Genomic DNA, 27,679 nt, shown 5'->3' on the forward strand with positions numbered 1-27,679 from the left:
CAGCTCCTCTATCTTGTGCATCACGCCGATGGCAAACTGACAGATCAAGCCCCTTGTCTCTATCCATGACGTGGACTTTTGCTGCTCTCTGTGGATAATCCGTAATGATTGTGCGTTGCGTGAAAGACAGAGAAAAAAAAAAAAGAAAAAGAAAAAGAGGCCGGTCGGCGGTCCCATCTCGCAAACTCCACCGCTCCTGATATTTCTCTTCCCCGTGCGTGCGCTTCCCAGTTTCCCCGTGCGTGCCCCTTCTCTGTTCTCTCCGACTCCGACATGGCGGCCGCCTCGCCCTACCCGACGACGCCGTGGCTGCGGCCACTGCCTCTCACGGGACTCCTGGGTCTCCTCCTCCTCCTCCTCGTCTCCCTCTCCCCGTCGATTGCACTAGCAGGCGCGGGCGCGGAGGCGGCGGGGGTTCTGAGGCAAGTGGTTGGTGGGGACGACGACGGCGGGACCTTCTTCGAGCCGTTCAACGTGACCTACGATCACCGCGCGCTCATCCTTGGCGGGAAGCGCAGGATGCTCGTCTCTGCGGGGCTGCACTACCCGCGCGCCACGCCCGAGGTGAGCAGTGAGGTTCTGTGGTGCTTCGCTTCGGTGGGACGGGGTTCGGGAGCTCCGAGGGGGGAGTTGACTCTTGTTGTGGCCGCCGCTTTAATAGCTGGGGTTCTTTGGTCTTCAGTTTTTGGTTCGCGCGGGCCGGTTGGGTTCAGCTGTTGCTGCGGTTGGTCGGGCGTTTCCAATTAGCGAATATGTACTGTTACTCACAATGTTGCTGCGGTTGGCTGGGCGTTTCCAATTATGAGGAGCCTACAAATTTTAAAATTCTGTAATTAGATGAGGGACCTAAAAATTCTGTAATTAGGAGTAGTTCCTAACTACAGAATTTTCAGGCTTCTCATAATAAGACTGTTTGTTCTCCATGGAGTTCGTTGGCAAGTTTGTGGCATCTACATTCACGTTATTTGTAGCTTCCGATGAATTGACACAATTTGGGCTCCAGATGTGGCCGAGTTTGATTGCAAAGGCCAAGGAGGGCGGCGTGGATGTAATTGAGACATATATCTTTTGGAATGGGCACGAGCCGGCCAAAGGCCAGGTACCTCATTGACTCATCTGTTCACTTCAAATGATAGATATAATGTCCTCCAGTGTTAACTGATGCTTCTTCTAATGTGCTTTGCCCCAGTATTACTTTGAAGGAAGATTTGATATTGTCAGGTTTGCTAAGCTGGTTGCTGCTGAAGGTCTATTTCTTTTTCTGCGTATCGGCCCATACGCTTGCGCTGAATGGAATTTCGGGTCTGTCTATATCCTGGCATCCAACTACTTGAATATACTCACCATTTCGCATCTAACGACACTAGTATTTATTTCTGTGTGAAAATTGGCCTGTTTTGACTCAATAGTGGGTGTGCATGTACACACACTAGAACATTAGGCGCCCTTCGGGTGCCTTGCCACACCATTTGAAACATGTACACTAACGCTTTTTATCTGAGGTGGCATTTTTCTTACATCTTTTTCTCAGATGTTCATGTTCTTCCCTACAAATGTAACAGTTTCTTATACGCTTACAAGCTTTTATTGTAAGATAAAATTTCAATCCTATTAGGAAACATTCGATTACAATTGTTCATCCTGTTTATTTCAATTTTGTTTTGTCACGCAATTCTGTATTCTTATACTTTTCTCCAGATGCAATGTTACGAGCTCTCCTGCGTGTATTAAGAAAATAACCCCTTATATTCTCTTTTCATGTTCACTGTATCTAACCCCACCAAACTGAACATTTATGTCTCCCTTTAAGCCTACATGGTTTTATCCATGCCTTCAATTTTGAAAGACGTGAGTAGAATTGTTTTCTTTGTTTATTTATTTATGTTGTTTTTGTCATACATTTCTGCAGTGGTTTCCCAGTTTGGCTGCGTGACATCCCTGGGATAGAATTCCGCACTGACAATGAACCCTACAAGGTAGAGGAACCACTAAGCATAAGTTTCGTCTGTGAGTATGATGAGCATTCTTCATTCCTTTATTTTGGTCTACTAATCCTTAGAATGTTCTTGCAGGCTGAAATGCAGAATTTTGTGACAAAAATCGTAGATATCATGAAAGAGGAGAAACTTTATTCTTGGCAAGGTGGTCCCATTATACTACAGCAGGTCTGAAAACTATTCTCAAAATTCACTTATTGGTGCTTTTTTTTTCTTGAACACATAGGAGAGTGACCGGAAGGTCCCGGGTTCGAGTCGCAGTCTCCTCGCATTGCACAGGCGAGGGTAAGGCTTGCCACTGACACCCTTCCCCAGACCCCGCACAGAGCGGGAGCTGTCTGCACTGGGTATGCCCTTTTTTTTACATAGGAGAGTGGGTTACCTTTGTATTAAAGAGAGAAGAATAGACGGCCCCTTAAATAAAACACTCTATCTTGTCAGGGAGACCAGATAGGTTCAGGTTTTGAGAAATACAGAAACCACCTGAAAAGAGGGGGAAAAATCCCGACCCAACCAAGGCTGGTTAAACTAACCCCTCAACAAGACCTAGCCCAAGTTGTTGAAGCTTATGTAATCTACACAATGTTACATTACATTCTTTTCATTTTTATAATAACTCTTACAAAGTATTACCAGTTACTTAAAATGTGCAAGAGGAGCTAACATCTTCTCCATGAAATGGCATCTTGTGAGTATTTGCCTTATAACTATGGCAGTTCATTCTTCCTTGTGTCTTGACTTTCTAAGAAAAAATAATTATCTGATAATATTATTAATGACGATGATGATATTTAGAAAACGATTGTAATGGTTTGTTTGGAAAGCCGCTTTACCTCTCAGAATTGGAACTGGCCCTCGAGTTCACCAAGATGCTGCAGACCTGGCTCGTTACTGCATTTTGAATATTAGTCTCATTCAAAAAGAAATGATAGCTTAAGCTATCATCCATTAGTCAGTACACAGAGATATTTGAAAAATATCGATGGCAGGTGGATATTATGTTATTTGTGGCTTAAATATTTTTTAGTTGGTGCCGTTCGGTGGCAACACTGCTAGTATCTTTGATGTCTCATTTAATACATTGATATTGTTAAACCCAGCAACGGTTATTCCTTATTTAATAAAAAAAGTTAGATGACGTTCTATATATGGATGGTGCTCATGATAGAGTTAAATGTTGAACCATAATGTGGTAAAGGATACAATGCTTAAGTATGTTATGTAGCCAAGAGCTAGATGTCGGCTGTTTTACCTGCTGAAGTGGCAGGACTTATGGTGTTTCCTCTGTGCTCTAGTTAATGCAGCACAAACACCTGAAGGTTGGTGGATGTAAGAGGCTCATATTAATAAAAACTCGACCAAAACTAGGATGAACTTAGTTCGAGAAAATCTGGGAGGAACTAGGCATCTTTTAGTAAGAAGAAATAGGCACCAAAATTTGAGTTGGAAAGGACTTGGACATGAGTGATCAACCAAATGAGCAGGGCTCAGTTTCCTAAGAGGCCTATATTCATGCTTAATGTGTCAGTTGAATTATATATACACTAAAAATGTGTATAATCTTTTTATCTGGAAAATGTTTGACAGATTGAAAATGAATACGGTAACATTCAAGGCAAGTATGGTCAAGCAGGGAAGAGATACATGCAATGGGCAGCTCAGATGGCACTTGCACTTGATACTGGTGTTCCTTGGGTAATGTGTAGGCAAACAGATGCTCCAGAACAAATTGTAGGTTGCCTCAAACTCTATTGAGATTGACTTTGCATTACATTAGAGATTATGTTAAATGTGCTAATTATGAAGTAATAGATTACTGTTTCGTCCTTTCTGGCAGCTCGATACGTGCAATGCCTTTTACTGCGATGGGTTCAAACCAAATGCCTACAACAAGCCAACAATATGGACTGAGGATTGGGATGGATGGTATGTGGTTCCTTGATTCATTTAGCTCTTGCTAGAGACTTTGCAGCAATGGATTCAATTATCTGGAAAATTTTAAGCGAGGATAGTATCTTCATTTTATATTTTACTCTTTATTACTGTTGTACTGACTTATGTGGGGCCTAATTAGTTTAATTTGCCTTAGATGTATATAATTTTAATTAGTTGTCTTTCCTTACAACTGGGTAAGGTTACTCATTTCACCCAGATGTTTAATACCCAACGATCATATGCATGTGTTTGACTTTTAGAAATGGTATGGGAAACTAATATAGATTCAAATTTGTTCTCTGTTGTGATGCTATGTGCAAAAATGAACTGCTATTTCCCCAAAAAGAATGAGTGCAAATGAACTTTTCTAATATATTTGTCCAAGCCTTATAAAGGTGTTGGTTATAGTTGTGAGGAACAGGGGGCACAAAGCTAGTGACCCTAAAGGCCAGGCATTTTGATGGCATCCTGGCTGATTATGGTGCCCAAATGAAAGAGTGGAGTTAAGATCCTTCTTATTTCTTGCTTGCTTAACTCAGTGAATGTTGAGCTTTATATAACTATACTGCAGCCTGACCACAAATACAAGAACATACATAGTACATCATTATAGCAGTTGAGTGAAATCCATTAGCGGCCCCTAAGCATACCCCAGATTCTTATCTAGGTCCATGAACTCTTGAATTGCAAATTCAGGCCCTTAAACTTACTAAATGTACCATTTCTGGTCCGTACCCTTCAAAACACCCTTGGATGCATATGTGGTGTGCTACCTGGGGCACACACATATGTGTTGAAATATTAAAATGAATTGTCCACCTTCTGATCAGATTAAGCTTTTGGGTTGAACTGGTTAGTGCATGCAATTTAATATGGTATTAGGATCAGAGGTCTTGAGTTCAAATCCTAGCTAGTGCAATTAAATAAAATAAAATGACTGTTGCTCACTCCTATTAGGCTATTACACATCCGAGGCCTGAGGGAGCCTCCATGTGAGGGGTAGTGTTGAAATATAAAGTAAATTTGCTCGCCTTCCCCATCAGTTTAAGCTTTTTTTTGGGTTGAGTTAGTCGGTGCATGCAACTCAATATAGTATCTGGGCCAGAGGTCTCAAATTTGAATCCTTGCTAGCGCAATTAAATAAAATGATTGTTACTTGCTCCTATTCCATGCCTGAGGCCTGACCGCTTGGAAGAGCCTCTAAGTGAGGGGGAGTTTAGAAATATAAGTGAATGGCCCGCCTTCCCTATCAACTTAAGCTTTTGGGTTGAACTGGTCATTGCATGCAACTCAATAGTATGTTTAAGAGCTAATGATGGTAAGTTTAAGGGCTGATTCTGCAATTGAGAGTTCATGACCCTAGATGAGAATACGAAACAAGTCTAGGGGACCACCAATGGATTTCACTCCTTTTTTTTTGGAAAAAAAATTGGGTGCAGATGGTCCACACCTAGCCCCATGCGGACATCCAACCAAATCACGACGCATGGATTTCTTAATTGACCGGCTCGACCTCCCAGTGCTCTCACGATAGGAGTCCTCGGCTCGCACTCACAGGCTCGTACGGAATAACTGAACGGGCTCGGTAACTCGCGGCGGCTTTGATTGTAGATGGGAAAAACGCGGCAATTGCAGCGACGAGAGACGGCCGCCGCCATCACGCGGTAACCAGGTGGCACAGAGGTCGCCAGCGGTGGTGGCACATCTGGATTCGAGGCAAAGGAGATTGCTGGCGGTGGTGACACAGGCAGAGGAAAAACTGGACATGAGAGAGGAAGCCGGTGGCGGACGATCGAATCAGGCAGCGGCTCCAGTTGCAGATGTGTTGTGTGCGCTTGGGGCGGATTAGCCGGCCAAGCCAATTAGCCAGGTTGGAGCGTATGGCCTCAATCGTGAGCCAGCCAAGCCAATTAGCCCATAAGTAGTAGAGTCGATTAAGAAGTCCATGCGTCGTGATTTGGTTGGACGTCCGCACGGTACCAGGTGAGGACCATCCACACCCAATTTTTTCCTTTTTTTTGGTTGAGTAGAGTACTCTATCAAAGCGTAGATCACATGCTTTGAATCGATCCTGCTCTTAGAGATCAATGAATATATATGACAAGAAATCCAGAACTTATGCTGCACAAAGCAAAACCCATCCTTATCCATGGGCAAAGAAATTATAAAATAAGAGCTGGTGCATTGCCATCCTAGAAACAGAACTAAGGACAGAAGTGCTGCAAAGGGGCATGGTAGAGTCTATGTTGCCCAGATACAGATACGGGTATTGGGCGCGCTATTTTCAAAAAAGAGTGACACGGGGATATGCCTAGGATTTTTTTTAATGATAATAATTACACATGATTTAATATGAAATAATATAGTACCAGACTGTTGCATGGATAAGTGAGGTTGGCCACGTATCCCATATCGGCTATGTATCCGCAAAGTATTGGCAAAAAATTAAATATAACAAAATTCCGATATGTGGACTGATATGTATCCAAGCTGTTTAGCGATACGGCCTAGCCCACACACCACGTGACTTGTGACCTCCATTACCATAGGTGGATAGGTCCCCACCTGGATGCACATCATCACAGCCTGCTGATGGCCTAGACGCGCCGTTGCACGCCTGTATGCGTGAGCGTCGCCTAGGCGCCAATGCTTCCTGCATCCCCGCACGAGGCACAACGCATCCTGTCCGGACGCACGGCAGCATGAGCACCACCGCCTGACGGGCCAGTGCCTGCCTGCACTCGCAAGCACCAACGATGCAGCCCACATGAGGCCTCCCGCCTGGCTGCCCACCTGCCCCAGAGGCCGCGACGACCTCCAGCAAGTCCTGGTGGTGATTCAGCAGCAACCTTTGGTGATTTCCCCTTCTTGATTTCGTTCTTCCCCTCCTGATCTAGTCACTAGTTCTTCCTCAATGGTGACCTCCAGTTTGTTTCTTGCCTTTTGTCTTCCCATATGGAAACTGGAAAGGGGTGAGAACTGGGGGAACGAGCGGTGGAGAGCTGACTCTGACTTTAGGGTGTTAGTAGGATAAGTGGTGGACATCAGAGAGCTGCGTCAGGGATAGCTTGATGCCCAACGTTGTTGGCAACCGAGCTCCCTGCAGAGGTGAGCAATTAGCTCAATCACACCCACCCACACAACTCGTGGCTAGAGGTAGAAGAAGAGTTGAGAACAGAGTACTAAACAAGCACAGCACAAGCACATGTGCAGGAAACTGAACTGCTTTTCTTCATTGCATTGCATTGAGTATATATACACAATACTAGTAACTATATGGTACATTAGTACATGGCTGATTTCAGCCTCCAACTACTACTACATGGCTAAGGTTGTAAGACATAATCTGCTGCTGACCTCTCACTCTTTGTTTGCTGCACAACAGATTTGGCGATAGGTCATTCTCTGCTGTCCTAGTTGCTGTAGCAGTAGGGCAATAGGCCACCACTGGTAAATTAGTTGGTAGCTAATATATCAGCTATGTCTTGGTAGTGGGCTGAGGTAGGAATTGTACTGCTAGTACTAGGAGTAGTTGGGGCTGTGAAAGGACCTAGGATGCCGCCTAGAGGGGGGGTGAATAGGCGTTCCTGAAAATTAACGCCTTTAAATGCGGAAATGATTAGTAAAGGGAGTTTCCAAAATGGAAACTCCAAATAAAGAGTAGTACCACCCTTCACAAGTTAGCCACAGAGTATACAAAGTATAAAGAATATATCTAGAAGCTACAACCCTGCAACACAAAGTTAGAACAGAGAATGAATATATTTAGCACAGGCAGGAAATACCGGACGTGTCCGGTAGGTATACCGGACGTGTCCACTATGCACGTGTTCTGCAGAACAGCCTGGCACAGTTATCAATACCGGACGTGTCCTGTAAGAATACCGGACGTGTCCGGTATACACGATTTCTGCAAAGCAGCCCCAAACTTGCTCCTTTCGATTTCTATCTTCAAGCCAAACTGCAGGTACCTACAAGAGATGACAATATACACAGAGAACCTGCACAAGAGCTAGAGCAACACAAATATCAAATGAAACGCAAATTGAAACACGATATTTGTTTTACCGAAGTTCGGACTCGTTCGAGTCCTACTCTCCGTTGAGGGGGTTGCGGGCGACCCAGCGAAGGTCAGCCCTAGAGGGTACCACGAAGGTCACTCTAGCCGGAGTCTTTTCTAACTCTATTTCCTCCTTCCACTAGATGATTCCGAGGCGGCGGAATCGACCGTTACAAACTTTCCGAGGCACACCACAATCTCTCGGGTGCTCTCCGGCGACGCCTAACCGTCTAGGACCGAAGAGTACAAGAGTAACAAATGCGAATCACGAGATTGACAATATGCACAAGTGCTCAAGTGGTTGGATTGCTCTCTTTTTGAATTTCACTCAACCCACAATTTGATTTGGCAAATTTGATCAATCACTCACTAAGAGAGGGTTGGGAGAGTTGGCAAGGCTCAAAAACATATGTGTGCATCAGCAGCCTCCAAAGGTGGAGGCTTGGGGGTATTTATAGCCCCCTTGGAAAAACTAACCGTTTTATAGCCGTTGCAATACCGGACACGTCCGGTATGACTTACACTACGCCAACGGTAACTAAGTTACAGTGAAGTTGTGAGGCGTCGGAACTCCCGACTCACGTCGGAACTCCCGACCCTCAGTATTATTTGAAAACCATGTAACTGAGTTAAAGTAAGCGAGGTGTCAGAACTCCCGAAACATGCCAGAACTTCGGACCGTCGGAACTCCCGACCCTCAAGGCTTTTGAAAACTAGCCGTTGGCCTCTGGTCATGCATACTGGACACGTCCGGTATGACCAGGACAGCGAACCCTCTAAGTCAGTTAAAGTGCGAGACGTCGGAACTCCCGACCCTTGCCGGAACTCCCGACCGTCGGAACTCCCGACTTACGTCGGAACTCCTGACGAACCAACCCGAGAATAACAATTTTTCAGTTGCTGGGCAAATATCGGACACGTCCGGTATATTGCCAGACCAGTAAATATAAAGTTAGCTCCTTTGTCGCTTAAATACTCAAAACTCACATGGGTTGACTTGAGCACTTATGAAACATTATCTATCAACATGATGCATCCCTCTTAATAGTACGGCATGCCTATTAAACTCAAGATCAAAGGAAAAATGAATTTATACCACTTGAGTTGATCTCTTTTGAATTGATGCCGTCCCTTCCAATCTTCATCAAGTAAGGGTGCTAACATGTTGATGTTGGTTTTTCACTTGAGCATAGCCATCTTGAGCATGTGACTTAATTCCATTCATCAAATTTGAATAATCCCAAATGTATCAAGTCAGTTCCATCAAACACTCCAATAGTGATTTGATCCTCCACATAAACGTGGCCATCATAGCTTGATTAGTATTTCAACTAAATGCAAGTACTTCCTTCTTCACCCTAGCTAGGTTCTTCGGCTGCCAAGCCGTCGCTTGCCCTTCACCCTTGCTTAGTACCTCGAAGCCTTTCCTTGCTATTTTCACCATCTCAAAGCCATCAAGTCACATCTTGTGTTGAATCATCCATTCATGTATTGTTATCTTTTTCATTTCAATTTAACAAGCTTCAAATATGAGACTGATCCATATGCAATCCCTTATATCTCATTAATTAATTTTTACAAGCTTACTTTCACATAGAACATGAAAATCCTACAATAAATAAGCCTTTGCATGAATTCCATTTGCATTGTTGTCTTGTGCTTGAACTAGATTGTTTACACAACAACACATCATTTTGGCTTTCATTAAGTACCTGTGAGATAACCTATTACCTGTCCACACATAGCAAACGGGTTAGTCCTTTAATCACGTTGTCATTCAATTATCCAAAACCCACTAAAGGGCTAGATGCACTTTCAGGCTGTACTCAGTGCTCATGTGTACCTTATAGTTGGTACATGAGTTGTATATACTCTACCTCTATGCAATGAAAACAGGCAGTTCAGTTGCCACAAACCAAAAGAGCAGAGCTCTGGCCAACGCTAGTGCTTGTGCTGTGTGTATGCCTGTGCTCACCCCTTCTACTTCTAGCCATAGTGAGTGAGTGTGTGTGCTGGTAAGCTTACTGCTTACCTGTGCAGGGCAGTGAGGGACCAACAAGTGACATCGGAGCCGTACAGGTTCGCCTGCATCGCCAGACTAATCGCCGGCGATGGCACTTGGCTCGGAGACGGGCGATAGCAGCGGAACTGCGGGAGGCGACAGTGCTGCTGGTGCTGCCCAACCACTACAGGAGGTCGTCGTGCGCACGGTGCGGGAGGTCAACGGCACTACTTGGCCACAACTGACTCGTACCAACTATGGCGAGTGGGTGGTGACCATGAAGGTCAAGCTCAGAGCCCGACGGCTCTGGAACGCCATCGACAAGGGCACCGACGTAGAAGAAGATGACATGTCAGCGCTGGAGGCCATCCTCGCTGCTGTGCCTACGGAGTACTGAGAGCCGTTGGGGGCGAAGAAGTCTGCTGCTGTGCCTACGGAGTACTGAGAGCCGTTGGGGGCGAAGAAGTCTGCTAAGGAGGCGTGGGAGTCCATTGCAGCGATGCGCGTCGGCTCTGATCACGCAAAGAAGGCGACGGCCTAGCTGCTGAAGCAGGAGTACACCAACCTCAAGTTCAAGGATGGTGAGTCGGTGGAGGACTTTTCCCTCCGTCTGCAGTCATTCGTCAGCAAGCTGGGGAGCCACGGTGTCACCATCGACGAAGAAGAGGCCGTCTCCAAGTACCTTCACTCCGTGCCGATGAAGTACATCCAGATCGCTCTCTCCATAGAGACGATGCTGGGCCTGTCCATCCTCACCATTGAGGATGTGACGGGCCGTCTGCGGGTGGTGCACGAGCGCATGGAGCAGGCCACAGCAACGACGGACAGCGGCAAGCTGCTACTGACAGAGGAGTGGGCTGCCCGGATGAAGGAGAAGAAGTCCGAGGAAGCCTCCTCCAGCCGAGGTGGTGATGGCAAGCGCCGCAGCAAGGCTTCTTCGAAGATGAAGAAGAAGGTCGACCCCAACGCCTGCCGGCGCTGCGGAAAGACAGGCCATTGGGCAAAGGAGTGCCAAAATTGCAAGCAGGAGAAGAAGGCTGAGGCTCATTTGGCGCAGGCCACTCTCCTGATGGCGACGTTCTGTGCACTGCACGACGTTGAGGCTAAGGAGAAGGGAGAGGTGATGGCGGTGGAGGAGTACGGGAGGCTCTGAAGGCTGTCAACCTGGACGAACCGCGCGCCCAAGTCCACCTCAGACGTGTGGGTGGCGAGCAGGAGCAGCGATGGTACCTAGACTCCGACGCCAGCAACCACATGACGGGCTCCAAGGCAGCCTTCTTCGAGCTCGACGGCAACGTGACCGGCGCGGTGAAGTTCGGTGACGGCTCAAGGGTGGCGATCCGAGGGTGCGTCACCATCATCTTCAGGTGCCAGAACGGCGAGCACCGTGTGCTGACGGATGTATATTACATCCCGCAGCTGCGTTAAGCATCATCAGCATTGGCCAGCTGGATGAGCGCGGCAGCGAGGTGCAGATCAAGGACGGCATCCTCAGGATCAGGGACCGGGAGCAGCGGCTTCTTACCAAGGTGAAGATGTCCCGGAACCGGCTGTACCTGCTCGACTTGAAGGTGGAGAAGTCCATCTGCTTGGCTGCGCAGCGCACGGAGGAGCCGTGGCCGTGGCATGCCCGCTATGGCCATCTCAGCTTCGACGCCCTCGGCAAGCTGGAAAAGATGGTCTGGGGGCTGCCTCACATCGAGCACGCAGGCGAGCTGTGTGATAGCTGCCTGGCCGGGAAGCAAAGAAGGCTGCCGTTCCTGAAGACGGCAAAGTACCGCACAACAGAGGCCCTTGAGCTGGTCCATGGTGACCTCTGCGGGCCGATCACGCCGGCGGCGCACGGCGGGCGCAAGTACTTCATCTTGCTGGTGGATGACTGCAGCCGGTTCATGTGGCTGTAGCTTCTGACCAGCAAGACCGAGGCAGCGGAAGCGGTCAAGAAGTTCAAGGCGCGCGCGGAGGCGGAGAGCGGCAAGAAGCTGCGCGTGCTATGGACTAATCGCGGCGGCGAATTCACCTCTGTAGAGTTTGCAGTGTACTGCGCGGATCAAGGTGTGATGCGCCACCACACCGCACCGTACACGCCGCGGCAGAATGACGTGGTGGAGAGGCGCAACCAGACAGTGGTCGGCATGGCGAGGTTGATGATGAAGGCTAAGAAGATGCCGGCGGAGTTCTGGGGAGAGGCGGTGATCACGGCGGTGTTCATCCTCAACCTTGTGTCCACCAAGTCCCTGAAGGGCAAGACGTCGTTCGAGACTTGGCATGGACGCAAGCCGAATGTGTCCTTCCTTAGGACATTTGGTTGCGTTGGCCATATCAAGAACGCAAAGCCCCACCTTGCCAAGCTGGTGGACAGAAGCACGTCCATGTTGCTATTGGGCTATGAGGATGGCAACAAGGCCTATCGGCTCTATGATCCCAAGGGAGGCAGGGTGGTGGTCTCTAGGGATGTAGTGTTCAACGAGATGGCTGCTTGGGGTTGGGAGGATCAAGGCGTCGGGGAAGCTGTTGGTGTCAGCAGCACATTTGCTGTCGAGCACTTGGTGATCCAAGGAGGAGGAGATGATGGCGCTGGAGAGCAGGCTGCTGCTGGAGAGCAGTCTCCACCAGCAGCGGCGCATTCACCTCCACCACAGTCCCCTGCGACGACAGCACAAGGGACACCCCCACTGGAGTTCGCATCACCACCCACCGACATCGACGAGTTCGTGGATGCTTGACGGTGAGGAGGTTCGGTTCAGGCAGGTGGACAACCTTGTCGGCGAAGGGGGAGCTCCTGGATGACCCAGAACTACTACTTGTCAGCGTAGAGGAGGCGTCGACGTTCACGGTGGCTGAACGCGACGCCAATTGGCGCTGGGCGATGTTGGAGGAGATGAGGGCGATCGAGGACAATCAGACATAGGAGCACTGGTGGATCCACCGGTGGGCTGCAGACCGATCGGGTTGAAGTGGGTCTACAAGGTGAAGCGGGATGAGTGCGGCGCCATTGTCAAGTACGCCCACGGCTTCGTGCAGCGTGAGGGCATCGACTTCGAGGAAGTCTTTGCTCCGGTGGCGCGAATGAAGTCCGTTCGCTTGCTGTTGGCCATGGCAGCAGCGAAGGATTGTCGCGTCCACCACCTCGACATCAAGTCTGCGTTCCTCAACGGCGAGCTCGCGGAGACCATCTTCATCAAGCAAGCTCCGGGCTTCGCCGTCAAGGGCGCTGAGCACAAGGTGCTCAAGCTGCCAAGGCACTCTACGGGCTGCGGCAGGCCCCTCGAGCGTGGAACGCCAAGCTCGACGCCACCTTGGGCGAGCTTAGGTTCACTCGCTGCGCCACAGAGCACGCGCTGTACACGCGGTGACGGGGGAAGGAGGAGCTCGTCGTAGGTGTGTATGTGGACGATTTGATCGTCACTGGAGCACGGGTGGAGGACATTGACGGCTTCAAGCGCGAGATGGCTGCTCGTTGCAAAATGAGCGATCTCGGCGCGCTCTTCTACTACCTCCGCATTGAGGTGAGGTAGGGGACGCTCGATCAAGCGATCATCTTCCCCAAGAGTGTCGGCAAGGGTGGGCTGCGGCTCACGGTCTTCAGTGAGGCACAGCCCAAGGCAAAGGAAGGTGAGCCGGAGCTCACTGTTTTCAGCGACGCATACATGGCGGGCGACATCGACGGGTGACGGAGCACCTTTGGTGTGCTTATCTTCCTTGGAGCAGCCCCCATCGCCTGGCAATCGCTGAAGCAGAAGATTGTGGCGCTGTCGACGTGTGAGGTGGAGTACGTTGCAGCGGCCACGGCGGCGTGCCAGGTTGTCTGGTTGCGCTGGCTGCTGGGCGAGCTGACCGGCGAGGAAGCTCACCCGCCAGCTCTGATGGTGGACTATCAGCCCGTCATCGCCCTCGCCAAGAATCCTGTCCTCCACGACCGGAGCAAGCACAACGACATCAAGTTCCACTTCCTCCGGGACTGCGTCGATGGAGGGTAGGTCGTCATCGAGTTTGTTCAAGACCGGCAGCTCGCTGACATCCTCACCAAGCCACTCGGGCACCTGCGATTCATGGAGTTGAGGAAGATGATTGGCATGGATGAGGTCAAGGCTTTGGGTTAGCAGCAGGATTATGTGAAGAATTGAAGAATTGTAAGACATAATCTGCTGCTGACCTCTCACTCTTTGTTTGCTGCACAACAGATTTGGCAATAGGTCATTCTCTGTTGTCCTAATTGCTGTAGCAGTAGCGTAATAGGCCACCACTGGTACATTAGTTGGTAGCTAATACATCAGCCATGTCTTGGTAGTGGGCTGAGGTAGGAATTGTACTGCTAGTACTAGGAGTAGTTGGGGTTGTACTCAGCCATGCTCATGTGTACCTTATAGTTGGTACATGAGTTGTATATACTCTACCTCTATGCAATGAAAACAGGCAGTTCAGTTGCCACAAACCAAAAGAGCAGAGCTTTGGCCAACGCTGGTACTTGTGCTATGTGTGCGCGCGCCTGTGCTCACCCCTTCTTCTACCTCTAGCCATAGTGAGTGAGTGTGTGTGCTGGTAAGCTTACTGCTTACCTGTGCAGGGCAGTGAGGGGCCAACAGAGGTAGGCCACTTCATAGATTGGCCCATTGCCATACTTCTACAGTGTCTAGAAGGACAGCAAGTGCTGACCAATGCCAACAACCTGCTGCAGCAAAATCAACAAGGAGAGCAGCAGATTATCTTACAAACTTTTGTTATACTACTAGCGAGTACCGACTAGAAGCTGTGAAGTAATTGGAGTAGTCTCCAGAGAGCATCCATACATACTGACCGGCTGCCACTAATTTTAATTACCTTATTATTTATTTTTGTAAAAAAAATAATAAAACGTATCCACATATCGTTTTTGTTTTTGTTTTCAAAAAATGGTGTATCCGTATCCGTCCTGATACCGATACACTGTATCTGTATCCGTGCTGCATAGGTACCAGACTTACCGGTAAATAAGGATGTTCAGCAACTTAATAAACCACAACCATAGCAGCTTAATTGGAGCATGTTCATCACCTGGGACCATCTACTGTACTACAAAAAACAAAAAAGAACAAAACTAAATATCAAATCAGAGCACACAAGGGAGTACTAGTGTAGTGGACGCACGGTGCAAGTGAGAGGCCGAGAGCTCACGGTAGCAGCCTAGCAGGGAGGAGATGAGGAGTTTACTTCGTGATGGAGCCACTATCCTCTGGTTGAATCTTGTTGGGGTCCTAGGGATGGAGCCGCCGGCTGATTCGGTGCTGAGGGATGCGCAAAGCAGGGGTGCAGAGCCAGGAAGTGGCGCCACTCACCGGTGAGCCATTTTGTGTCGCCGGCGGATCCTCCCTGGGTCTGTAGCTTGCTGCCCCGCTGCAGGCCACTGGTCGCCCCAGGAGGCGGAAGTCGGGCGTCAGGGGAAGTGAGTGCGGGAGTGCTGGCTGCTGTGCGGTTAGGTCATGAGTCATGACATACTCCGCGGGTGTGTGTGTCCTCGGTTAGGCCTCTAAGGCCATTTTTCTTGGGTTGTATCCAGTTTGGCCTGTACGTGTCTGGTCCGCGTAAATACGTATCCAAAATCATGAGTACGGCCTGGATATGCATCCAGGAGTATCCAGAGCGTATCTGTATCCGATACGGACAGACCCCCTTGGAGTATCCGCGCATGAGAGAGTAGAGTGGCAAAGGGGGACACAACACAACTGTGAAGTTGCAGCACCAAGGAGTGAGTGTAGTCATGGATTTAGTGACCTAGGTGAAATGGGCTTGCTCCTGGACGTGGTTGGGTTGCAAACAATCATTCTTTGAAAACAGGGTTGTGTTTTCTGAAGCTGATCTGAACAAATGCCTTCTTTCACCATCATATTTAGTATAGCTATTACCTGTAAACTATGACCTTACAGCATATCACATGTATAGGTATGCCGACTGGGGTGAAGCATTGCCACATAGGCCTGCTCAAGACAGTGCTTTTGCTGTTGCTCGTTTTTATCAACGTGGTGGAAGCTTGCAAAATTATTACATGGTAAGAGCTAAGATATCTCAAGACTTAAATTTAGAGAGACCTCCCTAACTTGTCAATCCAATTACAAATATCTTAATTCTTTTTCCAGTATTCAGACTTGAGACAAAAGATTATTCAGTCATTAACTCAATTAGGGCTCGTAGAAAAACTTTATATGCAGCATGCACTGGTTGGGAAGAAAACATGCTGAACCAATTCAGTCACAGACGACATATGTAAACTGAGGATCAAAACTAACTGTTACTCACTGTTCCTCTATTTTCTGCATAGAATGGCTAGCTATATTCAGCTACTACCATCGCAGTAAAAGGGGAAAAAAATCCATGCTGATTCAATAAAGCCACAGATGACCAACTGAAGTTCAGAACTAACTGTTACTTGCAGATGTATCCAGCCACTTAGCATTGATCAGAATGGTCATACTATGTAATCTTCCTGCTTTTAGTATCTATATTTAAGTTAATCTCATTATTTTATTTAAAATTTTGATGTTATTTATTCTGAGGCCTGATTTTGATGTTTTTTTAATGTTTAGATCTGAGTGTACTTCATCTCTTTGCAGTATTTTGGTGGAACAAATTTTGAGCGGACAGCTGGTGGTCCACTTCAGATAACTAGCTATGATTATGATGCACCAATTGATGAATATGGTATGTAGAAATCTGGAAAATCTCTGTGGTTTGGATGTATCAGTTACTTCACTGTTCATCAAATATATAAGAGATGCCTGAGTAGAATCCATAACTTGCTATGTTCAGGTATCTTAAGGCAACCTAAGTGGGGGCATTTGAAAGACCTACATGCAGCTATTAAACTTTGTGAACCAGCTCTTACTGCAGTAGATGGCTCACCTCGTTATGTAAAATTAGGGTCCATGCAAGAGGTTCGTACTGATTTATAATGCAAACAATCTACAGTTTTTGTCCATCTACTTCAGTTTTGCATATACAATAATGGTTTTCATTTCGGTAAAAAATAATGGTTTTCATTTCTTTTCATGTTTATTTATTTATTTTTTAACTAGGTATTGGCCCGTTCATTGATATATACACATAAAATTTGAACTAATAATGGTAATGCAGAACACCTGATAAAGAGATCACATTGAATACAATTTCAACAGATAATATAGGGCAAAGAGGATGGAGATAAGGGGTATCCAACATGGCAAATGTCTTAAAATTGAACTTCTGGTAAAATTCCCGACAACACCTAGATAAGGGAATGCTGCAACAATTCGACCTGTAATTATTGAGGCCCATCAGCAGCCCACCATTGTGCTATGTGCTTTTGGCCTGCTTAAAGGCCCAGTGCTGCCGATCATACGCCCAATTCAGGCCACTTAGCGGCCCAGTCTGCCAACCCAAATGCCTGGCTGTTTTCAGCTGTTGATCTCGGATGGATGGTCAGTATTCAACCGGTCCTAATGGTGCTCATATAAAAACCAGTTGATCTTGGCAATCTTATTGTTGGGTTAGGACCTGACAGGGGACCATTACTTGTGTCCCAAGTAGATCACGGGATTAACCCGAGATCACCTTCCAGCGTTCAGATGTATTCATACATGCACCATGAAAATTCTGATGCATTGCTTACTCTTGTTTGATCCAGGCACATGTATATTCCAGTGAAAATGTCCACACAAATGGAAGCATTTCAGGAAGTGCACAGTTTTGCTCAGCTTTTCTTGCCAACATTGATGAACATAAATATGCTTCAGTTTGGATTTTTGGAAAATCTTATAGTCTACCACCATGGTCTGTGAGCATACTACCAGACTGTGAAACTGTGGCTTTTAATACAGCCAGGGTGAGTGGTCTCTAACTGCACATAATATATCTTATGAGGCTATAGCCTGTGAACAACTGAACTTCTTTGCATACTATGACTGTATTGTAGGAGTGGAAACTGGAAAGTATTCCCATAGTTTTGTCCAAACTCAGAAACAGAAATTGATAAATTGTCTTTCTGTGTACATGTAAATTATCTCTATATTTTCTCATAATTGTTGATAAAGTTTGTTCTCGAAAAGTTTTGAAGTTTGTTTCTCCTGTAATCCACTTATCCTTCAGGTCAATATACCCTTCAATTCTGAATTGAAATTGAAAATATCAAATCGTAAAGCAAAAAAAATAACTCAGTAGTTATGTTTACATTTGGGAACTGCTGCATAATTCATGTTTCTGACGAGCGGTTTTTTTAACCCCAACCTGAAATTCGCTCCCACGGAGAGTCGAAACCAGGACCTGTGCTACTCAAGCCATCTAACCAACTCGCGCCAAAGCACAGGTCTAAGGCCCGGCCCTGGTCGTTATTACATTGGCTACGGTGCCACTGTGTATGGGTGATTGGGTGGGGCAAGGGTTCGGGGGGTTTTCTCGACCTAGTGTGAGAAGGTCTTCTTCTAAAAGCAATGCCCGGGGGCTGTCTTACCCCCCCGCAGGTCGAGTTTTTTTTTTTAATTCCTGTTTCTGCCAATCTGATATTTCCTCTGTTCTAAAGTCTATGCCTTTTCAGCGTTCTTACAGTTGAACTTTAGAATTTCCATTACTAATATACTCAATATTTATGAAATGGTCAAATGTGTGTTTGATAGTATTGTGTTGAGTCAGTCTGACTTGACTTGTAAAAAGAGTGTGCAGTTAATAATATATATCGTAGTTCTATTGTGGAATATTTCATTTGCTTGATTCCATATAAGCACCCTATTGTGTCAACCATTAGCTTACAAATTTTATGTGCTGGAATTGTTACAGTAGATTGGAACCTATTATGAGTTTCTGACATTGAAGCCTTGAACATTCTCTGGAACTGCCAGTTTCTTATTTTCATGCCTTTTCAAGTTGATCATGAGTTGTATTAATAAAGAAAAAAAATGACTGGGTTTGACATTTTTATCTAAATGTTCCACTTGAAGATGATAAACATGGGTATACACTTAACAAGAAACTGAACATGTAATAGGTGATCATTTTTTAATTGCTAGCTCATATCTTTTCAGGTTGGTACACAAACGTCGTTTTTTAATGTCGAATCTGGGTCCCCCAGTTATTCAAGTAGACATAAGCCTAGAATTCTATCCCTTGGTGGCCCCTATCTCTCAACTACTTGGTGGGCTTCTAAAGAACCTGTTGGCATATGGGGTGAAGGCATCTTTACTGCTCAGGGGATATTAGAGCACTTAAATGTGACAAAAGACATCTCTGACTACCTTTCATATACTACCAGGTGAATGTTAACCTACAAGCTGTTCAAGAAAATTTGTTACCTCAGACCTGATTGAGAACCATCTTTTTATGTCTCCATTAACTAGGTGATGTTTAGTTGATTTGAAATTCCACACTTCCCTTCATGTTGCCATTATAGACCCATTTAAACTTTATGCTTTCTTGAATTCGATAATAATTCTATTTGTATGAGTACAGAACATGCAAGAGGTATCATAATATGCCCACATGTCCAACCAACATACCAGGGGAATGGTACACGTGTCAAAGATGTTATGGTGATACATTAATTTGTAGTCGAAAACAATAATACTTAAATTCTATATGAACCCAAACACTCGTGGTCTTTTTCACTAAGCCTCCATGTAATAGTGAGTAGTGACCAAGCTCTAATAGTACAAGTCTTAGCTAAGTACCTTCAGCTTTGGGATCTTGTGGATAGCCTTGTGTTGCTTCAGGGTGTTCCTGATCAGTGCAGATGGAAGTTTACACAGCCTGGTTCATACAGCAGTAAGTCAGCATATGCTGCTTTTTTTGGGGGGGCCATCAGGTTTGCTCCTTGGGAAAGAATTTGGAAGAGCTGGGCTCCCTTGTGCTGCAAATTTTCAATTGGTCCGCCATCAACAATTGGTGCTAGTCAGCCAACTGTCTTGCCAAGCGAGGGTCGCATCATCTGTCTGCTTGCCCTTTTTGTGATCAAGCTGTGGAAACAATTCAGCACATCCTTATCTCTTGTGTGTTTGCCCGGCAAGTATGGACGCTGATTTTTCAGAAGCTAAACCTGTCTGCTGTTGCTCCTTTGATCAAGGCAACCCATTTCTCTAGCTGGTGGGTTAGCACCATCAGGAATGTCCCCAAGGAGATACAGAAAGGGCTCAATTCCCTAATCATCCTTGTGGCTTGGGAAGTTTGGAAGCATTGGAATGCTTGTGTTTTAGAGGGAGTGTTGCCAAACATTCAAGTTCTCCTTCAAACGTTAGTGGATGGGTGGGGTTTGTGTAGCATGGCGAGGGCTTCTAATCTCCACTTCCTTAGGTTGCCTGCCCCAGACTTCTATTCGTTTGGAGGCTGGCTGGTCTTTCTTTTGGTCATGGCTGTTTGTGTTGTATGTGCTTGGACAGGGCTGCTTTTTTTCTTCGCCCTCTGTACCTTTTTCCCTCCTAATGAAATGACATGCACCTCTCCTGCATCGTTTGAGGAAGAAAAAACGACGACCAGGCTTCACATAATGCCCCCTTCTACAATTTTAAAGAATGAAAATGTGCACATTTTCTACCATGTGGTGAAAATGTGTTACTGCACATGTCCAATCACTTCATCTAAAATAGAAATGAAATTTGCATCCAAGAAAGAGAAACCCCATAGATTTGTAGCTTGGCTTTCTAAAGTACAAAGTAGGTGTTTAGGTTGCTAGATTGCTGTTGACACAATTGAACAATCTTTGTTGGAGGATTTTTATTTTTTCATATTTAAATGCTGCCTTCAATTGTTTTCTAGGGGTAAACAATGATTATATATAGATTAATGGGTTGTTGGCATCACAGTAAACTTATATTTGGATCCAACATTTAGAACCATTTATTTTTTGTGCACACCAAGTGATCTTTAAAAATTCCAGGACTATTTAGTTGTTGCTTGTGGAAGTATTTCTCTTCTCTATGAAATTCGAAGTCAAACTAAGCGCAAAATTTTAGGAGAAGTTTGCTAAGTAACTTTGATCATTGCCAATTTTCTTTTTACTTTTGGTTTACTACTACTATTTTTGTTTCTTCTATGGTTGATTGGATTTTTGAATTGATTATTCATAGAAGCAGGCTAAATTGAGAAAAAAACTCATTAAATTCTTTTGAAAAGAAGATTCATGTTGATTTGATACATGACCAAAGTCTTTTGTCTCACGAGCTATTGGTTTGTGACTAACTAGTGTTCATTTGTTTTCTCTTGCATTGTTGGCTTTACTGTTCTGCAGTTTGTGTATTTCACTTTCTGTTGTGTTGACAGTCCACTTGTTTCGATATGTAATTACTATACACATTGATTCAACAGGGTGAACATTTCTGATGAGGATATTTTATATTGGAATTCAGAAGGTTTACTTCCATCACTAACCATAGATCAAATTCGCGATGTAGCGCGCATATTTGTAAATGGGAAGCTTGCAGGTATTTATTTGCATTCACAGTCCTGTGAATTATGTCAATAATGTTCGTGAGAAAACATACTACCTGCACAGCAAGCTGTAAATTCCTCCATATCTTAATTCTGTTCTGATATTATGGGCCATTTATTGTAAGTAAACTATTGTGGGGATTTCATATGATATAGGTAGAGGTTGACACTAATCCAATTGTTCAATGGTTTGAGTTCCTGAGTCAGTCTCTTCATGTCAGTAATATGTTTTTTCCTCTATAGCTAATGACCAGATGAGAACTTGTATCAGCATGCAATCACTTACCTATATAGTTTCTTGAAACAGAGTCTTCTGTGCTCTTGTATTATGTTTAGTCATGTCCCATTTGTAAATGATTCAGTGTTATTCGTTAATTTATCTTTCAATGTGAAGGTAGTCAAGTTGGTCACTGGGTCTCACTGAATCAACCACTTCAATTGGTTCAAGGACTTAATGAGTTGACACTGTTATCAGAGATTGTTGGCTTGCAGGTATGCCAATATGAAAACAGTCTTGTTTATGCATATACACTAGTATGAACAGGTTTTTAGTTATTATTCCAATTAGTACTTGGGATAAATTATGCAGTGGATTGTGTGTTCGAGAAAAAAATTATGCAGGGACCCTTATGTACACATACGGATATGCCTATGAGCCTATCGGTGTCAGACCCATACATATACGTGGATATGCCATTTTCCCAAAAAGAAAACTCAATATGTGGATATCATTTAGTTTTTTTTAAAAATATATAAATTATGGGACACAGTAAAATTGAACAGCAAATCCAAGCATATCAATAACTCCATTGTCTAATTTTCCAATCACTTACAAAAGCCAAATAGGAATGTATATATCTTATATATTATATAAGATACAAAGTTACAAGTGATTTCTGTTTTAACTTGGTGGTAGGAAGTACACCTTTGTGGCTCAGATGTGATCCATTGATCTAGTTCATTACATGATACTCCCTCCGTTCTAAATTATGTTCATTTTGGCTTTGTCCAAAATATATTAACATATACAAATTCAAATAAATGCACTATGAAAACATATTTCATTCAGAATTTAATGAAACTAATTTGACATTGTAGATGTTACTGCATTTTTCTATAAACTCGGTCGAAGTTAGAGAAGTTTGACTTATGACAAAACTAAAGTGAATTATAATTTGGAACGGATGGAGTAATTGATACCTAGCCAGCTAGGCTAGGAACTGCAACCTTGCAACTCTGGTTTCTTCTTCACCCTCATGTGCTTAAGTGCTTTATCCTCAATGGTTGCTCCCATCTAGTCACGGCCAGGAAAATCAAGCTATAAGAACACAAGATCACTTATCAGTAACACTAATTGATTATATTAACTTGCTAGCAACTACTTGATTCAGGGAAGGTCAAGGGTGGAGAGAGAAGAAACTGACTGTCTAGTCGCTGCTGGCTCGCTGCAGATCAGATGTGTCGCCACGGGTGCGCACACTGTGGTTGCACGCGGATAGGTTTGTGGGTGGCGTGCGTCGCTGGCTTGCTGCCAGCTGTTCCTGAGGGCATTGAGGTGGAGCTGCAACTGTGTGCCGAACAGTTGAGAGGAAACAAATATGAATGGGAAATAATGGAACATGGAGGAAATAGGGAGGAAATGAACTCACCTGACTGTCACAATTCACTGTTAGCTATGTGCAAGAGTTTTGAGTCTGTGTAATTGCATCACTCATATTTGGTCCCCGTATGAGTGAGGATCCTGCTGAGGACCACCTCTTCTCTCTAATACAATGAAACACAGCTCTCCTGCGTTAAAAAAAAAGGTTCACCAGGGGTCGCCTTTGCTGGAGGTGGCTGTACACCTTTATGTGCTGCTGTGGTGGCTAGGGCAGGTAATGACTTGAGCGAGTAGCAATGCCCTCAAGTACCAATCTGTTAACTGGGCTGGGCTGTGTCTAACAGAAATAGATGGGCTGACATGTATTATCCCAAGTATCCAATATTCCTATATTTATTTTTACTCTCGAAACTCCAAGGATACGTATTGGGGCCATATCCCTCACATATCCTTATTGGATATGTATCTAATACAGGAGATGGGGATACCTACTCACCATGGCCATGTTCCACCACGTTCCTTTTTCTCGAAAATATGGGAGAGCTGTGTTTCTTTGTATTTAGAGATAGAAGAATGAAGTCAACTGAACGGTACCCCTAGAGCAAGGTACAGTGGAAAGTACAAGAAGGAACTTAAACATTGAATGACTGAAAAATAAAAAGAGAAAAAGGAGAAAAAGGAAGGGTGGCAGAGAGCAGAGCTCCAAGTGCCTAGTCCAATATGACGCCAACTCTGCCAAGCCCTTTTGCTCCTGCGGAATCCACGCCTGCTTGGCAAACGCATGTCATATGGATGTGATAGATTGTTTCTTCAACTTGATCACACCCCTGATTGCACACTGTTTATCTTCTCTTATTATACTTAAAATATTGTAGTTCTTTTGTGAACCCTGCACAGTTAATTGTTGTTAGCAACTTGTTTGGTGTCTACACTGATCAATCTTACTTCAACTATCTCATTGAATAATGTACGGACATATGACCCATATTTAATATGATATATCTTTTTCATTTTCTTCTGTCCGCTTTTCCTTTTAGTTATATTTGTATGCATGATCATCAAGCATGAGATGAAAAATGCTGTTTCTTGTTTCATAATGATTGGACATTCGCAAGAACTATGGTGCTTTCTTGGAGAAGGATGGTGCTGGATTTAGAGGTCAAGTAAAACTCACTGGCTTGTCAAATGGGGATATCGACCTTACTAATTCTCTTTGGACATATCAGGTATTGACTAGCTTTAGCATTGAAATTTTCTTTTATTCTGATAACTTGAAGCTTTGAGTTTCAACCTCTTCTATGTTGTTTGTTGTGATTTGATGCTATTGTTTTCAGTTCTGTTTATTCATGTATATTCATACTGTTATGTAGCTACAAAGGTTTACATTAGAAGGATAAGATTGCTCAAATATTGTACTTATGAGTTACGATGTGGATAAAGATCGCTAGAATATTGTACTTATTGGTTACGATGTGAATATAAGAAGGCTACAACATTGGTTGCGCATTATCTCGAAACTCGTCTTGTCTAACTTCTTGAACTTTATTCTTCACCAATAAGAAATGTTTTATGTAGCATCTCTTCATCATATCGTGTTTGCTAGCTTCTTGCGCACAGGCACGAGTAGTGTGCTATGTGGTTGAATCTTGTAATGAGAATTCTAATGCAGCATTAGCTGGACAATATGCTAAAATGCTAAATATTATCTTTCCAAATTGCAGATTGGTTTGAAAGGTGAGTTTTCAAGGATCTATTCTCCTGAGAATCAAGAATCTGCTGAGTGGAGTAGCATGCAGAATGATGACATACTTTCACCCTTCACATGGTTCAAGGTAACTTTATCTTTTCACCACATGAATTGCTAACTTTTGATGATATCATACTTCATGTTCTAGTATGATATTTTTTTTCTTCAAATTTTACTCCTAGCTTAGTCAGGAAAATCAGCCTTCACTTATATTACCTCCATGCTCCATCTTGAAGTATAAGTGATTCTGAGTCTGTCCTAAGTTTGACCAAGTTTGTATAGAAAAGTATTGTCATCTACCACATCAAAAAGGTGAATTATGAAAAATAATATTTCATAATGCATCTAATTATGCTTATTTGATATCGTAATTATTATTGTTCTTTTTCTATAAATTTGGTCAAACTTATAAAATGAAAAAAGATCTTACTGGGTTTTTTTGCCGCACAGTTTCTGGTAAAAAAGGTCAAACTTCTAAGTTTTGACTTAGAACAAACTTATGGTTCAGGATGGAGGAAGTTTCATCTGGACTCCAAGGAAATTCAATCTACATCTTTTCTTTTTTCATGTCTTCACAACTACTTTGTGTTGCAGACTATGTTTGATGCTCCAGAAGGTAATGGCCCTGTTGCCATTGATCTTGGGAGCATGGGAAAGGGCCAGGCTTGGGTGAATGGGCATCTCATTGGGCGCTATTGGTCACTAGTTGCTCCAGAGTCTGGGTGTCCAGCCTCATGCAACTACGCAGGAACATACGGTGATAGCAAGTGCCGATCGAACTGTGGAATTGCTACACAAAGCTGGTATTAACAAAAAATAATTTATAGCTGTTTCGTTAGTTGGCTTTTCCATGTCATGCTTTGCTGTCCTTAGTATTAATTGCATGGCAACATATTACATGTAAACAAGTCAGGTTAGAATCTTTTTAGTTCTTATATGAGAATCCACACCAAATGATGTGGTCATAGAGAATATTGGAGTGGCCAGCCAATCTTGGTATCTTCAGAATTAGAAAATTGGAGGGACCAAGTCAGGAAATTTGGTTATAGCATGTGTTCTTCTAGATCTTATGAGATTTGAGTGAGGATCATTCTGTATCAGAATAGTTAGTTGCAATCTTCCAGTTTGTAGATCACTGAGATGTTACGCACCTTGTCATTAAGTTAAATAATATTTCAATGCACATGTGGAAATTTAACCTCATAAGTGCCTTGTTTCCTTTCAGGTACCACATACCACGCGAATGGTTGCAAGAGTCAGGCAATCTATTGGTACTCTTCGAGGAAACAGGGGGAGACCCTTCTCAGATATCGCTGGAGGTTCACTACACCAAAACAGTCTGCTCAAAAATATCTGAGACTTACTATCCTCCCCTTTCTGCCTGGTCACGTGCTGCCAACGGTCGTCCCTCAGTAAATACGGTAGCACCGGAGCTTCGCTTGCAGTGCGATGAGGGGCATGTGATCTCGAAGATTACATTTGCGAGTTATGGGACCCCTACAGGAAGTTGCCAGAACTTCTCTGTAGGGAATTGCCATGCGTCGACTACACTAGACTTGGTGGCAGAGGTAAGTTGGCAAGCACCAACATGCATCTTGTAGACATATATCAGCAACTCGACCTCTGTTATCTTTGCACATGTTAAGCCTATATACGTCCATGAAACACAAATAAACAAATTGATTTCATTTGAAAAATCCACCACACCCCAAACCTGTAACACTCAGTTTACTGTATTCCCAGGCCTGCGAAGGCAAGGAACAGATGTGCGATCAGTGTTACCAACGATGTATTTGGCGATCCATGCCGAAAAGTCGTCAAGGATTTGGCAGTTGTGGCCGAGTGCTCCCCGCCCTCAGCTAACGAAGAACCTCGAGATGATATGTGATCATGGTACTCTAATGTGGTGCTCAGGTCCTGGAAGAGCTATGGTGGGCGTTGCCGCAGCTTTGCAGGGCCAGCTGGGCCATGCACAGTTGCCCTGCATCGTTCTCTCCTGTACCTTTGGCTTTGCACCTATATTATATGTAAAGACAGTGTCCTCCTCCTACGTGTAAAAGAGAGAGAGAGGAATGGAAAAGAAAGAAGGAAAAAAAATAAAAGTTGCTTCCTTACAGTTACAGATGGTCATTCCTGTGGATTGTGGGCTTACTCCGGTAGGGGCCATTCCTTTGGACTGTGCCCCTTTTAAGGCCTTCACCGGAATCAGTTCAATTTTACAGGAAAAATAGGAACATAAATTTATTCCTGCAATCAAATAGGCCCTTACCTGTTGACATTTCACCTGTAGGCGGACCACTGACCGCGGCTGCTGGTGACGCCCTTTGGGCCGAGCCCCATGTGCATTCTCCTGGCGTGCTGGCTCAGCGAGGGAAGAAAAAACAAAGGGGCCTGGCGCGCCGGGCCGACAAAAGAGGATAGAAAGGGGGAATGCTTAGAGGCCGCGGTGAGGATTTGCCAGGCAGGATAAAAAGGGGGAATGCTAAAAAAAAGGCATTAGGAAAAGCTTTTCCATTTTTTGCAAAAGGTTTTTAAACAATTTTCAAAGAAAGGATAGCTCTAACTATAACCAAATTAAAGCCAATAAAATCAAGGATTTACACAAATGCATGGATTGTATGCGTCTGTGTTTTAACCACCGACAATGATTTTTTTTTTTGTCTAAGGTGGCATGTTGGTAAACATAAGCATTTTGTGGGCTGGGTTGGGCTGAAAAAAGGCTGGCTGTTTTGGGTCAACATAATACAGCCCGTGACTATCTCGCTGGGCAAGTCAGGCCTAATTTTCTGGGTTGGGCTCGGGCCAGGCGTGGGTTTGGGCCTAGGCAGCTTGCCTGTGCAATTTATAGTGTAAATATTTCAGTGCAGGAAAAAAAATAGCCTCCATTTTTCCTATGTTATCTAAAATGGAGACATAG

General features: G+C 44.6%; 1 protein-coding gene across 1 annotated transcript; it reads left to right on the plus strand.

Moving 5' to 3' along the window:
- The first annotated feature begins 188 nt into the window (after window positions 1-188).
- LOC136506432 (beta-galactosidase 15-like) lies at window positions 189-26,962 on the plus strand. The gene is given in 20 exon segments (XM_066501366.1): window positions 189-564; window positions 1,004-1,099; window positions 1,190-1,302; window positions 1,910-1,976; window positions 2,073-2,165; window positions 3,585-3,728; window positions 3,835-3,923; window positions 15,914-16,019; window positions 16,582-16,669; window positions 16,778-16,902; window positions 17,631-17,828; window positions 19,021-19,247; window positions 21,293-21,408; window positions 21,810-21,907; window positions 24,131-24,241; window positions 24,737-24,847; window positions 25,357-25,565; window positions 25,988-26,330; window positions 26,506-26,520; window positions 26,522-26,962. Coding segments are annotated over 20 exon segments (2,769 nt in total). The 5' UTR covers window positions 189-273; the 3' UTR covers window positions 26,651-26,962.
- The last annotated feature ends 717 nt before the right edge of the window (window positions 26,963-27,679 follow it).

Source organism: Miscanthus floridulus, chromosome 15 (genome assembly GCF_019320115.1).
Source record: "Miscanthus floridulus cultivar M001 chromosome 15, ASM1932011v1, whole genome shotgun sequence".
NCBI lineage: Eukaryota > Viridiplantae > Streptophyta > Magnoliopsida > Poales > Poaceae > Miscanthus > Miscanthus floridulus.